The 14,867-nt window shown below is 41.2% G+C and overlaps 1 protein-coding gene across 1 annotated transcript in view; it reads left to right on the plus strand.

The window, feature by feature from the left end:
- Window positions 1-14,867, plus strand: part of vps13a (vacuolar protein sorting 13 homolog A) — a 609,759-nt gene that overhangs the window by 184,358 nt on the left and 410,534 nt on the right. The window contains exon 20 of the mRNA XM_068029994.1: window positions 11,205-11,341. Coding sequence (XP_067886095.1) covers window positions 11,205-11,341 — 137 coding nt within the window. The remainder of the gene's footprint in view (window positions 1-11,204; window positions 11,342-14,867) is intronic.

Consider the following 14,867-nt stretch of genomic DNA (forward strand, 5'->3'; position numbering starts at 1 on the left):
AGAAGGAAGTCGTAGATAGGGTGTAAAAGAGTTTTTTTTTTTACTAAAATGGTACCAGGTATGAGGGACTTCAGTTAGGTGGAGAGACTGGAGAAGCTGGAATTGTTCTCCTTTAGATCAGAGAAAGTTGAGATGAGATTTGATAGAGGAGTTCATTTTCGTGAAGGGTTTTGATAGAGTAAATAAGGAGAAACTTTCTGATGGCAGAAGGGTCAGTAACCAGAGGTTATACATTTAAGGTGATTGATAAAAGAACAAGAGCTGACAAGGAAACAGTTTTTTTTACACAGCAAGTGCACTACCTGTATGGATGGTGGAAGGAGATGCCGTAGTAACTTTCAAAAGGCAATTGGATAAATACCTGATGGGAAAAAAAGGTTATAGGCAAAGAATTGCGGATTGGGACTGAATGCTTAGCTCTATCAAAGAGTGAGAACAGGCATGATGGGTCAAATGGCCTCCTCTGTGCTGTACTGTATCATTCTATGATTTTGAAAATTGAAAGTAAATATAATGGTGGAATCATGAGTAGAATCAAAACGTATGACTGACTGTTTAAACATTAAGGTTAATTTCAAGCCTTATACCTGGCATGGGCGAAATGTTCTTTGTAAATCTAAGGTTTTGGGTGAAATCCAAGAATTTTCTTTTATATACTTTTCAACTGCTTTCATGTGGAATTAATTTAGGAGGAAATTCAAGGACGGTAAATGTATGTACACTTTATATGACTGTGAACTTGATCCTCCATAAACTCATGATACCCTCCTTTCAAATTTTTTGAACTCTTATGCCTATGAATTTGATGAATGCATTTTTCAGGTACTAACCGGTCTACTAAGCCTGATCTGGCAAGCAAGTATGGGCACTCTTCTGGCTGGAAGTGTGCTGCCTATCATATTAACCAATGAAAAAATGTGTCCATGGCCCATGCTATGCATTAGGCACCTTGCATAACAATGGGTCAAACTCCTTTTGAGGCTTCCCCCACTACAACAATGAGTTACACAAAGGTGGCTGATGCTACTGAAAAGGAAAGTTTTTGAAATTTATTTATCTGAATGTAGAGAATGTGGTGTATTAGGATTTTCAGAAGGCTTTTGATAAGGTCCCACATAGGAGGTTAGTAAACAAAATTGGAGCACGTGGGATTGGAGGTAATATACTGCTATGGATTGGGAATTGATTAACAGACAGAAAGCAGAGAGTAGGAATAAATCGGTCATTCTCAGGCTGGCAGGCTGTTACTAGTTGGGTACCGGTAAATGATTTGGATGTGGGCACCACATGTAATATTTTCAAATTTGCTGATGACACAAAACTAGGAGGGAATGTAAGTTGTGAGGAGGATGCAAGGAGGCTTCAAGGGGATTTGGACAGGTTAAGTGAATGGGAAAGAACGTGGCAGAAGTGTGAAATGATCCACTTTGGTAGAAAAAACAAAGTCAAGAGTATTTCTTAAATGGTGAGAGGTTGGGAAGTGTTAATGTCCAAAGGGTTCTGGGTGTCCTTGTTCATGAGTCACTAAAAGCTAGTATGCAGGTGCAGCAAGCAATTAGGAAGGCAAATGATATGTTGGCCGCCTTTGCAAGGGGATTTGAATATAGGAGTAAAGATGTGCTGCTGCAATTGTATAAAGCCTTGTTGAGACCACACCTGGAGTATTGTGTACAGGTTTGGTCTCCTTAACTAAGGAAGGATGTACTTGCCATAGAGGGAGTGCAACGGAGGTTCACCAGACTAATCCATGGGATGGCAGAAGTGTCTTATGAGGAGAGATTGCAGAAACTAGGCCTGTATTCTCCAGAGTTTTGAAGAATGAGAGGTGATCTCATTGAAACGTACATAATTCTTACAGGGCGTGACAGGGTAGATGTGGATAGGATGTTTCCTCTGGCTGGTGTGTCTAGAACAAGGGGACACAGTTTCAGAATAAGAGTTAGGCAATTTAAGACAGATGAGGAGGAATTTCTTTACTCTGAGGGTGGTGAATCTGTGGAGTTCTCTACCCCAGAGGGTTGTGGATGCTCAATCATTCAGCATGTTCAAGACAAAAATCGATAGATTTCTGGATACTAATGACATCAAGGGGTATGGGGTTAGTGGAGAAAAATGTCGCAGACGTAGATGATCAACCCTGATCTGTTTGAATGGCAGAGCAGGCTCAACGGGCTGAATGGCCTACACCCTGCTCCTATTTCCTGTGATCCTACATTTAAAAAAAAAGTGAACTGTGCTCCCCACCCGATTTTGCCTGCTTTTTCCCTGCAGCCCCCCGAAATGGCCATACGCAAACTTCTACACTTTATTGCGTAAAACTGCTTTTGTTGGCTGTGTTTTCCACTCAGGGAGCCAGTCTTCTCCACTGGTTTGGCATGATGATGATTATGCTGACCTGAGGATCACCCAATATTTCTTGTTCCTAATTTCTTTACCCTTGTTAATCAATCCTACAGCAGCGTTTCTGTTAGGCGATTACACTTAGCATTCTGGGAATCTACGTGGATTGCAGTAAATCATTTCATAAATCTCCACAACAGACGGTCATAGTTTGACAAAAAGTTGTTTTTTGCTTGGAGACAGCATTACTATCTAAGGGATGTTGGAATGTATTCTTCAGTTTTACAATCTTGTGGGTAGGAAACCTTCAAGCTCAATTTTAAAAAATCATCTACCAAGTCCTCATGGGCTTATCTGAAATAAGTTTTGATTGAATGTAACTTGATGCCAAGGGATCTGAAAAGGTTAAGTCCTTTGAAAGTAAGAGAAGCTATTGTTGGAGTTAATTCACATGACATTGTTAATTATAGTTATGTTGGAAACAAACTGAGGAAAAAGGTCAGTTTGTACCTGAAAATTCCTTGTGATACCAGTTTTCAGCCAATCTTGATGGAAGTAATACAGGAATACAGTTAATTGTGATATTAGATGAGTAGTCAAAACTTGTCAAGTACATATTGACTAGCTTAATATTCGTTTAAATAGAAAAACTTACTTCCTTCAGAACCAAATTAACATTCTGCATGCTTAACATCATTTGGACAACCACAGCAACAAATTGCACAACTAACGTCTCATCTCAAATTTAGAATCATAGGGTCGTAAAATGACTACAGCACAGAAGGAAGCCATTCTATCTGTTGAGCCCGTGTCTGTTCTCTCAGAGCAACTTAGCTAGTCCTACTCGCCCGCTCTTTCCCTATAACCCTGCAAATTTTTTCCCTTCAAGTGTTTATCCAATTCCCTTTCGAAAGCCACTTTTCAGTATGCCTCCACCACCCTTTCTGGCACTGCATTCCAGATTCTAACCACTCGCTGTCTTTTTTAAAAAAAAAGTTCCTGTGGTTCTTGACCCTTCTGTCAGTGGGAACAATTTCTCTTTATCTACTCTGTCTAGACCCCTCATGATGTGGAACACCTCTATTAAATTCCCTCTCAACCATCTCCTCTCAGGAGAACAATCCCAGCTTCCCTAATCCATCTATGTAGCTCAAGTCCTTAATCCCTGAACCATTCCCCTAAATCTTTTCTGCATCCTCACCAATACCTTCACATCCTTCCTAAAATGTGGTGCCCTGAAATGGACATAATACTCAAGTTGAAGCTGGGCCAGTGGTTTTTAAAGGTTCAACATAACTTCCTTGCTTTCATAATTTATGCTTTTATTTATAAAGTCCAGGATCCCTTATTCCTTTTAAAGCTCATGCCCAAGTTGCTGTGCCATCTTCAATGATTTATGCACATATACCCCCAGGTGTCTCTGATCCTGCACCTCCTTTAGAATTGAATATTTTATTTTATACAGCCTTTCCTTATTCTTCCTACCAAAATGAATCTTTACATTTCTCTGCATTAAATTTCATCTGCCCATTCCACTAATCTTTCTCTGTCCTCTTGAAAATTACCACCATGCTTCCAAGTTTTGTCATCTGCAAATTTTGAAAATGTGCCCTCTACACCCAAACCCAAGTCCAAGTCAGGAAAAGTGGTGATCCTAGTATTGGCCCTTAGGGAACACCACTGTATACTTCCTTCAGTCCAAAAACAACCATTCACCACTACTCTGTTTCCTGTTAGTCAGCCAACTTTGTATCCATGATGCCACTGTCCCCTTTAGTCCTTGGGCTTCAACTTTGCTGACAAGCCTGTTATTTGGCACTTGATCGAACGTCTTTTGGAAGTCGTCAACCCTCTCTTACCTCATCAAAAAAGTTGAAGAAGATTTGCCTTTAACAAATCCGTGATTAATCCACACTTGTCCAAGTGACTCAGAATATAATTTCCAAAAGCTTTCCCAACACCAAGGTTAAACTTACTGGCCTGAATTTCTGGGTTTATCCTTGCACCCTTTATTGAATGAGGATATAACATTTGAAATTCTCCAGTCTTCTGGCACTATCCCGTTATCTAAAGAGGATTGGAAGATTATGGCCAGTACCTCTACAATTTTCACCCATCCTATCCAGTCCTGGTGACTGACCAAATTTAAAAACAGTCAGTCTTTAAAGTACTGCCTCTTTATCAATTTTTAGCCCATCCAGTATCTCAACTACCTCCTCTTTCATGATGACTACATGACTACATCCTCTTCCATGGTAAAGACAGATGAAAAGTAGACTCATTTAGTCCATCATCCGTGCTCTCTGCTACTATGCGGAGATGTTCTTTTTGGTCCCTAATCAGCCCAACCGATCCTCTTACTACTGTGTGTGTGTGTGTGACTGTAGATGACATTTGGATTCCCTTTTATGTTGGTTGTCAGCCTCGTCTCATACTCGCTCCCTCGTTGCTGCTTTTATTACCTTTTGCACTTTGTCAAAAATCCTGGAACTCTCGTCCTCACAGCACTGTTGGTGCACCTACACCCCAACAACTGCAGCAGTTCAAGAAGGCAGCTCACCACCACCCTCTCGAGGGCAATTAGAATTAGAACATTACAGCGCAGTACAGGCCCTTCGGCCCTCGATGTTGCGCCGATCATCTGACCGACACTATTCCATTTTCATCCATATGTCTATCCAATGACCACTTAAATGCCCTTAAAGTTGGCGAGTCTACTACTGCTGCAGGCAGGGCGTTCCCCGCCCCTACTACTCTCTGCGTAAAGAAACTACCTCTGACATCTGTCCTATATCTTTCACCCCTCAACTTAAAGCTATGTCCCCTCGTGTTTGCCATCATCATCCGAGGAAAAAGACTCTCACTATCCACCCTATCTAACCCTCTGATTATCTTGTATGTCTCTATTAAGTCACCTCTCCTCCTCCTTCTCTCTAACGAAAACAACCCCAAGTCCCTCAGCCTTTCCTCGTAAGACCTTCCTTCCATACCAGGCAACATCCTAGTAAATCTCCTCTGCACCCTTTCCAAAGCTTCCACATCCTACCTATAATGCGGTGACCAGAACTGCATGCAATACTCCAGGTGCGGTCTCACCAGAGTTTTGTACAGCTGCATCATGACCTCGTGGCTCCGAAACTCGATCCCCCTACTAATAAAAGCTAACACACCATATGCCTTCTTAACAGCCCTATTAACCTGGGTAGCAACTTTCAGGGATTTATGTACCTGGACACCAAGATCTCTCTGTTCATCTACGCTACCAAGAATCTTCCCATTAGCCCAGTACTCTGCATTGCTGTTACTCCTTCCAAAGTGAATCACCTCACACTTCTCCGCATTAAACTCCATTTGCCATCTCTCAGCCCAACTCTGCAGCCTATCTATGTCCCTCTGTACCCTACAACACCCTTCGACACTATCCACAACTCCACCGACCTTCGTGTCATCCGCAAATTTACTAACCCACCCTTCTACACCCTCATCCAGGTCATTGATAAAAATGACAAACAGCAGTGGCCCCAAAACAGAACCTTGCGGTACACCACTAGTAACTAAACTCCAGGATGAACATTTGCCATCAACCACCACCCTCTGTCTTCTTTCAGCTAGCCAATTTCTGATCCAAAGCTCTAAATCACCTTCAACCCCATACTTCCGTATTTTCTGCAATAGCCTACCGTGGGGAACCTTATCAAACGCCTTACTGAAATCCATATACACCACATCCACGGCTTTACCCTCATCCACCTGTTTGGTCACCTTCTCGAAAAACTCAATAAGGTTTGTGAGGCACGACCTACCTTTCACAAAACCGTGCTGACTATCGCAAATGAACTTATTCTTTTCAAGATGATTATAAATCCTATCTCTTATAACCTTTTCCAACATTTTACCCACAACCGAAGTAAGGCTCACAGGTCTATAATTACCAGGGCTGTCTCTACTCCCCTTCTTGAACAAGGGGACAACATTTGCTATCCTCCAGTCCTCCGGCACTACTCCTGTCGACAATGACGACATAAAGATCAACAACAACGGCTCTGCAATCTCCTCCCTGGCTTCCCAGAGAATCCTAGGATAAATCCCATCTGGCCCAGGGGACTTATCTATTTCCACTCTTTCCAAAATTGCTAACACCTCCTCCTTGTGAATCTCAATCCCATCTAGCCTAGTAGGCTGTATCTCAGTAATCTCCTCGGCAACATTTTCTTTCTCTACTGTAAATACTGACGAAAAATATACATTTAACGCTTCCCCTATCTCCTCTGATTCCGCACACAACTTCCCACTACTATCCTTGATTGGCCCTGTTCTAACTCTTATCATTCTTTTATTCCTGATATACCTATAGAAAGCCTTAGGGTTTTTTTTGATCCTATCCGCCAATGACTTCTCGTGTCCTCTCCTTGCTCTTCTTAGCCCTCCCTTTAGATCCTTCCTGGCTAGCTTGTAACTCTCAAGCGCCCTAACTGAGCCTTCACGTCTCATCCTAACATAAGTCGCCCTCTTCCTCTTGACAAGCGCTTCAACTTCTTGAGTAAACCACGGCTCCCTTGCTCGACAACTTCCTCCCTGCCTGACAGGTACATACTTATCAAGGACACGCATTAGCTGCTCCTTGAATAAGCTCCACATTTCGTTTGTGCCCATCCCCTGCAGTTTCCTTCCCCATCCTACACATCCTAAATCTTGCCTAATCGCGTCATAATTTCCTTTCCCCCAGCTATAATTTTTGCCCTGCGGTATATACCTGTCCCTGCCCATCGCTAAGGTAAACCTAACCGAATTGTGATCACTATCGCCAAAGTGCTCACCTACATCTAAATCGAACACCTGGCCGGGTTCATTACCCAGTACCAAATCCAGTGTGGCATCGCCCCTGGTTGGCCTGTCCACATACTGTGTCAGAAAACCCTCCTGCACACACTGGACAAAAACAGACCCATCTAAAGTACTCGAACTATAGTATTTCCAGTCAATATTTGGAAAGTTAAAGTCCCCCATAACCACTACCCTGTTACTCTCGCTCCTGTCGAGAATCATCTTCGCTATCCTTTCCTCTACATCTCTGGAACTATTCGGAGGTCTATAGAAAACTCCCAACAGGGTGACCTCTCCTCTCCTGTTTCTAACCTCGGCCCATACTACCTCAGTAGACGAGTCCTCAAACGTCCTTTCTGCCGCTGTAATACTTTCCTTGATTTACAATGCCACACCCCCCCCTCTTTTACCCTCTTCTCTGTTCTTACTGAAACATCTAAATCCCGGAACCTGCAACATCCATTCCTGCCCCTGCTCTACCCATGTCTCTGAAATGGCCACAACATCAGGATCCCAGGTACCAACCCATGCTGCAAGCTCACCCACCTTATTCCGGATGCTCCTGGCGTTGAAGTAGACACACTTTAAACCAAGTTCTTGCTTGCCAGTGCCCTCTTGCGTCCCTGTAACCTTATCCCCTACCTCACTACTCTCAACAGCCTGTACACTGGAACTACAATTTAGGTTCCCATTCCCCTGCTGATTTAGTTTAAACCCCCCCCGAAGAGCACTAACAAATCTCCCCCCCAGGATATTGGTACCCCTCTGGTTCAGGTGAAGACCATCCTGTTTGTAGAGGTCCCACCTACCCCAGAAAGAGCCGCAATTATCCAGGAAACCAAAACCCTCCCTCCTACACCATCCCTGCAGCCACGTGTTCAACTCCTCTCTCTCCCTATTCCTCTCTTCGCTAGCACGTGGCACGGGCAACAACCCAGAGATAACAACTCTGGTTGTTCTCGCTCTAAGCTTCCACCCTAGCTCCCTGAATTTCTGCCTTAAATCCCCATCTCTCTTCCTACCTATGTCGTTGGTGCCTATGTGGACCACGACTTGGGGGTGCTCCCCCTCCCCCTTAAGGATCCCAAAAACACGATCAGAGACATCACGTACCCTGGCACCTGGGAGGCAACACACCAACCGTGAGTCTCTCTCGTTCCCACAGAACCTCCTATCTGTTCCCCTAACTATGGAGTCCCCAATGACTAATGCTCTGCTCCTCTTCCCCTTTCCCTTCTGAGCAACAGGGACAGACTCTGTGCCAGAGACCTGCACCCCATTGCTTACCCCTGGTAAGTCATCCCCCCCAACAGTATCCAAAACGGTATACCTGTTGTTGAGGGAAACGGCCACAGGGGATCCCTGCACTGCCTGCTGGTTCCCTTTCCTTCCCCTGACAGTAACCCATCTACCTACTACTTTTACCTGAGGTGTGACTGCCTCCCTATAACACCTGTCAATAATCCCCTCCGCCTCCCGAATGATCCGAAGTTCATCCAGCTCCAGTTCCCTAACGCAGTCTGCGAGGAGCTGGAGTTGGGTGCACTTCCCGCAGATGCAGTCAGCAGGGACACTCTTGGCGACCCCTACCTCCCACATTCTGCAGGAGGAACATACAACTGCCTTTACCTCCATTCCCACTATTCTCGATTCCCAACAAATCTACTGAAAAACCAAACAAAAAAACAAAGTCAAAACTTGTTCGCTTAGCAATCCGACGGACTGAACTTTTTAAATAAAAAGCTTACCTTATCAACACACCAGAGTCCTTTTTTTTTGGTTAGAGGAGGAGGGTGGGTGGGAGACACTACACGTGTAGTGTCTCGGGTACTGCCACTGCCCAAATAAATAGTTTTCCCTTACCCAGCAGTCCCCTGGTCCTCCGAAACAAAAGTGGATTAACTTGTAACTTACTGAAATTGACCGCTCAGCTGTCAGGGATGGGCAATAAATGCTGGCATAGCCAGCGAAGCCCACATCCCCCGAACGAATAAAAAAACATTCTCTTTGATCTTTCTATGTTCAGCCATGCCCTCACATGTATTATCAACCTGACATCTGTCATACACACCTATTTTCTGCTTCATCTTGCTCTCTATCTCTTTTGTCATCTGGGGAACTCTGGCTTTGGTTACATTACCTCATGGGAATGTACTTCGGCTGTATCCGAACCCATCCACTCTTTAAAGGCAGCCCATTTTTCAATATCACTTCTTCCTACCAATCTCTGATTACAGTGTACCTGAAACAGATCCGTCCTTCACCTCACTGAAATTGGCCCTTCTCCAATTAAGTATTTTTGCCCCAGAATTCTCCTTGTCCTTTTCCATTAATATTCTAAACCTTATGATACTATGATCACTGTGCCCTACATTTCTCCTGAACACACTTCAGAAACTCTTTCCCTCTTTGTCCTTTACACTGTTATTATCCCAATCTATATCAGGATAATTTGACTCCCATTATCACTACTGTATAGCACTTGAACCTCTTTGCAATCTCCTGGCAAATTTGCACCTTTATATCTATTCCACGAGACAGTGGCCTATAGAGTACAACCAGTAGTGTAATGATACCTCTATTGTTTCTTAACTCTAACCAAATAAATTCTGTCCTTAACCTCTCTCTCCAGCACTGTAATATTCCCCTTAATCGATGCTGCTGCCCCTCCTCCTTTCTTTCCTCTCCCATCTTTCCTTTCCACCTTGTTGTATCACTCCTTTCCTGATAAATTGATTGATTAATTAGATATCACTATTTCCCATCAATTACTTGATTAATTATTGAGGTGGAACACTTACTTAGGATCAAACATTCATGTACTCTCAATTTTATCTTTTAGGACATACAAGAAAAATCACGTGTTTTCCAAGGTTGTTAGTTCAGGAGAAACCTTTTTTGTTATATTTGGAATCTCATCCCTTTTGCTATCACAAAGCACACAAATAAGATGTGAATATATTTTGAGAACAACAATTTAGTCCATTTTTGGAAAATAAACTCTGACACTAACTTGCTGCATTTTAGCGACCTACGCAATATTGCAACGTTTTTATAGGGGGTGACCTATTTAAGCGAAGAAGTGCAAGGAACAAAAGTGAACACTCATGTCTAGAAGTAATTATGCTTTGAATTCCTTTGCTCTAATCAATTGTGATGTTTTCCTTTAACCTGTTGTTAGATATTAAGTTTATGCTCAATGTACAGGAAAACTGAAATGCCAAATTCCAGAAATTAATATCTATCTGAACTGCTATTCTTTTTTGAGTATTGAAACATCACTTGATATAAAAGTTCTTGCTGTACCTTTTATAACTTTGGGCAGCAGTGATTCCATTAGTTAGAGTAGGTGGACTGGACTGTGCATAATAGTGTACAGATAGTGTCATAGAGAGATACAGCACTGAAACAGGCCCTTCGGCCCACCGAGTCTGTGCTGATCAACAACCACCCATTTATACTAATCCTACATTAACCCCATATTCCCTACCACATCCCCACCATTCTCCTACCACCTACCTACACTAGGGACAATTTACAATGGCCAATTTACCTATCAACCTGCAAGTCTTCGGCTGTGGGAGGAAACCGGAGCACCCGGCGGAAACCCATGCGGTCACAGGGAGAACTTGCAAACTCCGCACAGGCAGTACCCAGAACAGAACCTGGGTCGCTGGAGCTGTGAGGCTACGGTGCAAACCACTGCGCCGCCCAGATAAAATCGGACTTCCTGACAAATATACTGCTCAGATACGAGAAGCAAGGTTAAGTTATCAACATTTTTGCTGCAGTACATGGTCCTCATGGTAAAAAGATTCCTAATAATTAAGAGTATGTCAGACACAGATTTCTATTTTCTTCAGTAGCCAAACTTTCACAAGATAGTGCAGTGCATTTTATATTTTTCTGGCTAGATAAAAATTCTTATATTTAGTATGTCATTGCAATATTTGTTAAAAGACAGCAAAACATGATCTCCATAAGTAATTCCTTATTGCCCAGTCTTCTCTGAGTATTTGTACACTTTGTGCTGTTTACAGGCTTGATGTACATTATTGAGACACAGAAAGTCCTAGACTTAAAAGTGAACCTCATGGCTTCTTACGTCATTATTCCACAGAATGGGTTTTTCGATAAGTCGTCCAGCTTATTGGTTCTTGATCTTGGTAATTTAAAGGTAAGTTTGTAAAGTGACAGGATTGTTTGAATATTACTTCGTTAAAATCACATTGAAAGTTGTTTAATGTGCATTTTTATTCACAGACTAGACACACTCATTATATAAAGAAAATAGAAAGCCCGTACTAGAAAATTTACCAGCTTATTCAAGTGGAAAAACAAATTTAAATATTTAATTTACTTGGCCTATTTGTGTAGAATGGTCTGTCTACTTAATATTGAACCTATAGTTTAGAGCGTTGGGAATATTTTGAAAGGTGATCTTTTTTTAACCTGAAGAGCCTTTTAAAAAAAAAAAAAAATTGCCTAAGATAAAAGCTATTGGGAGCAGCAAGAGAAAAAATATTAAAAATTGAGTAAATGCATTAGCATACCTTGAGGAAAAAATTGTTTGAAAATCTAAGGAACATTTATGCACATATGTGATGTAAAAATCCATTTGCTTTAACTTCACTCTGATGCTTATAAGAATGACTGAGCTACCACTGAATTTTTCATATAATTTCAATCTTGTATATAGATTGGGCAAAAATCAGGTTTTTACATCCCAGGAATAGGTAAAAAAAACATTATTTTTGTTTTCAAAGTTGAATCTTGATGCTACCCAAATCTTAAATGTGTCGTTGGCTTTATCAACTTTTTCCAGGAGAATCCTAATGGCACGTTTTCTTTCACTTCTAGGTGGATATTTCTTGGCAGAGGTTTTGAGCTTTGCTATTAATTGCTGGGCAGAACTTGATTTTTAAATTTTTTGTTATCTTTATAGCTGAAACCCTGGTTTCCTTTTGTAGAATAAAAGCAAAATACTGCGGATGCTGGAAATCTGAAATAAAAACAAAATGCTGGAAATATTCAGTTCTGGCAGCATCTGTGGAGAGAGAAACAGGAACAAAGGCTAATAGTTGTTTTTCAGGTTTTTGCTTTTAGACAGAGCTGTTCATTATTTTGCCATTAACAATCTCTCTCGACTAATGCTTTGTCGTTCAATACAGCTATTAGCACTCCTTTGCCTTTGTTCCGTCACATCTTCATCATTTAATCTCTCCTGCCCTATGCCCTATCAAACACTTTCCCTCTTGTTCTTCTTCCTGCTCCCTCTTTTCACTTGCTCAAAGCCTATTACACTTCTAACCTTTGCCAGTTCTGAGGAAAGGTCACAGACCTGAAACGTTAACTCTTTCTCTCTCCACAAATGCTGCCAGATCTGCTGAGTATTTCCAGCACTTTCTGGTTTTATAGTCTATTTCATTGCCTTTTCGATTTGCTATAGGCGATAACTAGTGTGATGAAGCGAGGCCTTAATGCGACTGGAGCCTAAAACATGTATAAAAATCTGAGTTTAAAACAAGGCGCCAATTGGTTGGCAAAATCTATCCAGTTGGTATATATTTTACTTGTTTCCCATTTAACATACAGTAATTTCCACTTCCCATGATTCACAGCAGTGAGTTTAACTGCACTGTATTATTTGAACATATTAAATTCTAAAATTCATTACGATATAAAGTCCGAGAAAGGTGCTGCATATCTGGATTACAATTAAACCAGATCTTGGATTAATTTATGCAATGGTGACATGAACCGGTAGAAAGTCTTCCTTTAGCTGCTGGGGTGAATTGAATTGTACACGTGGGTAAGAAAGAATGAATCCTCTAAAATACTGCTTGTTTTTCTGTTTCAAAATGCAGTTGTAAAACAGCCTGATAGGAGCAGAAACATTGATCACTAAATATTACTACACTGTTACAAATTGATAATATAAACACCACTAAACAGGAGCCGCAAATGAGATGTTAAAGCGCTGTTAGTGGCTCTGGAGCCACGGGTTGCTGAATCCTAGTGTAGACAAACTGTTTTATGTTTAAAAATTACTCTTCAACATAATGTAACAGCTAGTATTTTTTGGCATCTTCACTTAAAAGAAACATAGTTGATATTTTTTTTTTAACACCACTGACTTCAGAAAAATGCCTAACATTTGTATGCCATTTAGTTCCAATGAGAGCTCTTCTGTATTTAAAAAATCTAAATTTGAACTGCAAACCACAGTGCTTTATTTCTGCCAATAGGTCCAGCTGCTGCACCATGTCATTTGATATGTTAAAACCTTTATATACTGTCAGCTTGGCTCACTTGTTGACATTCTTACTGCTGAATCAGAAGATGATGGGCTTAAGCAAACTGTAAGACTTGAACATATAATGTAGGTTGACTCTTGTACTTTGTACTTTTGAATGAAATATTAAACAAAGGCTCTATCAGCCTTTGGACGAAAAGATCCCAAGGCAAGAAATTTTCCAGGTATCCCAGCTAACATTCTTCCCTTGATCAATACCCTACCGAAACTAATTTAACTGGTCAGTTTATCCCTAACTGTTAATTGGGACCTTGCTATGCTCAAATTGTTGGCCATGTTTGCTGATGTAACATTGCCCTTCAAATATAATTGAACATTTCTGGTCATAATAATGTTCTTGATTGCACCATCTTCAGAAATGACAGAGAGGGAAAGGCGGATGAGGTAGTAATATCAGCAAATAAATCTGTTGCAGTGCAAGAATTGAAGGATATTGAGACAAAATCCATGTCGAAAGAAGTAAGAAACAAGAAAGGAAGTAGTGCAAATTTTAGCGTGTATTACAAGCCATCAAACACTGGAGATGAGTGAGCGAGACTGGCAAATACGTTGTGTCAGAAACTGAGTTATGTAAGAACAGGGCAATGAAATAGGCTCATATTCTGTTGTCAGCAGTGAAGTGACGGTGCTTGCTGCCAATCTTGAAGTAACCTGCCTATAAAGATTTAGTGAGCTCTGTATTTCATCTTTCCTGATCATTTAATTCTGATGGCAGCTATAGGGAATCTCTGGCATAACGGTAGAAAAGGTATTGGTTCTGAAAAAAAAAATTGGTTGACCACAAGTTGGCGAGTTCATCAAGCTCTGATCTATTCTCTGGGCTGTTGAAGGAATTTAGCAGGGATTGGGATGGTTGGTGAAATAGCAGAGGCTTTGACTACAATTTTTCATTTGTCCTTAGATATGAAATTGTGCCGGAGGACTACAAGGTAACCAATACAACACCTTCTGTTCAAGAAGGGCATGAAGGATAACTGGGACCTATAGATCAGTTAGTCTAATGGCAGTTGTGGACTAACTCTTGAAATTCAAAATTTGATAACAAATCAGTGAACGTTTTTTAAAAATGGGTTAATTAAGGGCAGTCAGCAGTGACAAAATTTCAGTCATTCAGAATCTGAGAAAACGTAGCAGGGTAAGGGTAAAAGGGTGATTCATGGATTGGATATGTGTTGGTACTGAATCCACTTTTGTCTTTGGTGTGTGTGTATACATATTTTGTATATTTATATAGGTCTCCACTTGGGATGCTATCAACTCAAGTTTTCAATTAAACTCATTTGCATATCTCCATGAATCTGCCATGAACCATTACAATCGCCAGCATTTTAGAATGTATTTTAAAAAAAGTTTTTGCTTTAAAACATATTCCTTGATATATTTAAGA

Source organism: Heterodontus francisci, chromosome 4 (assembly GCF_036365525.1).
Source record: "Heterodontus francisci isolate sHetFra1 chromosome 4, sHetFra1.hap1, whole genome shotgun sequence".
Classification (NCBI taxonomy): domain Eukaryota; kingdom Metazoa; phylum Chordata; class Chondrichthyes; order Heterodontiformes; family Heterodontidae; genus Heterodontus; species Heterodontus francisci.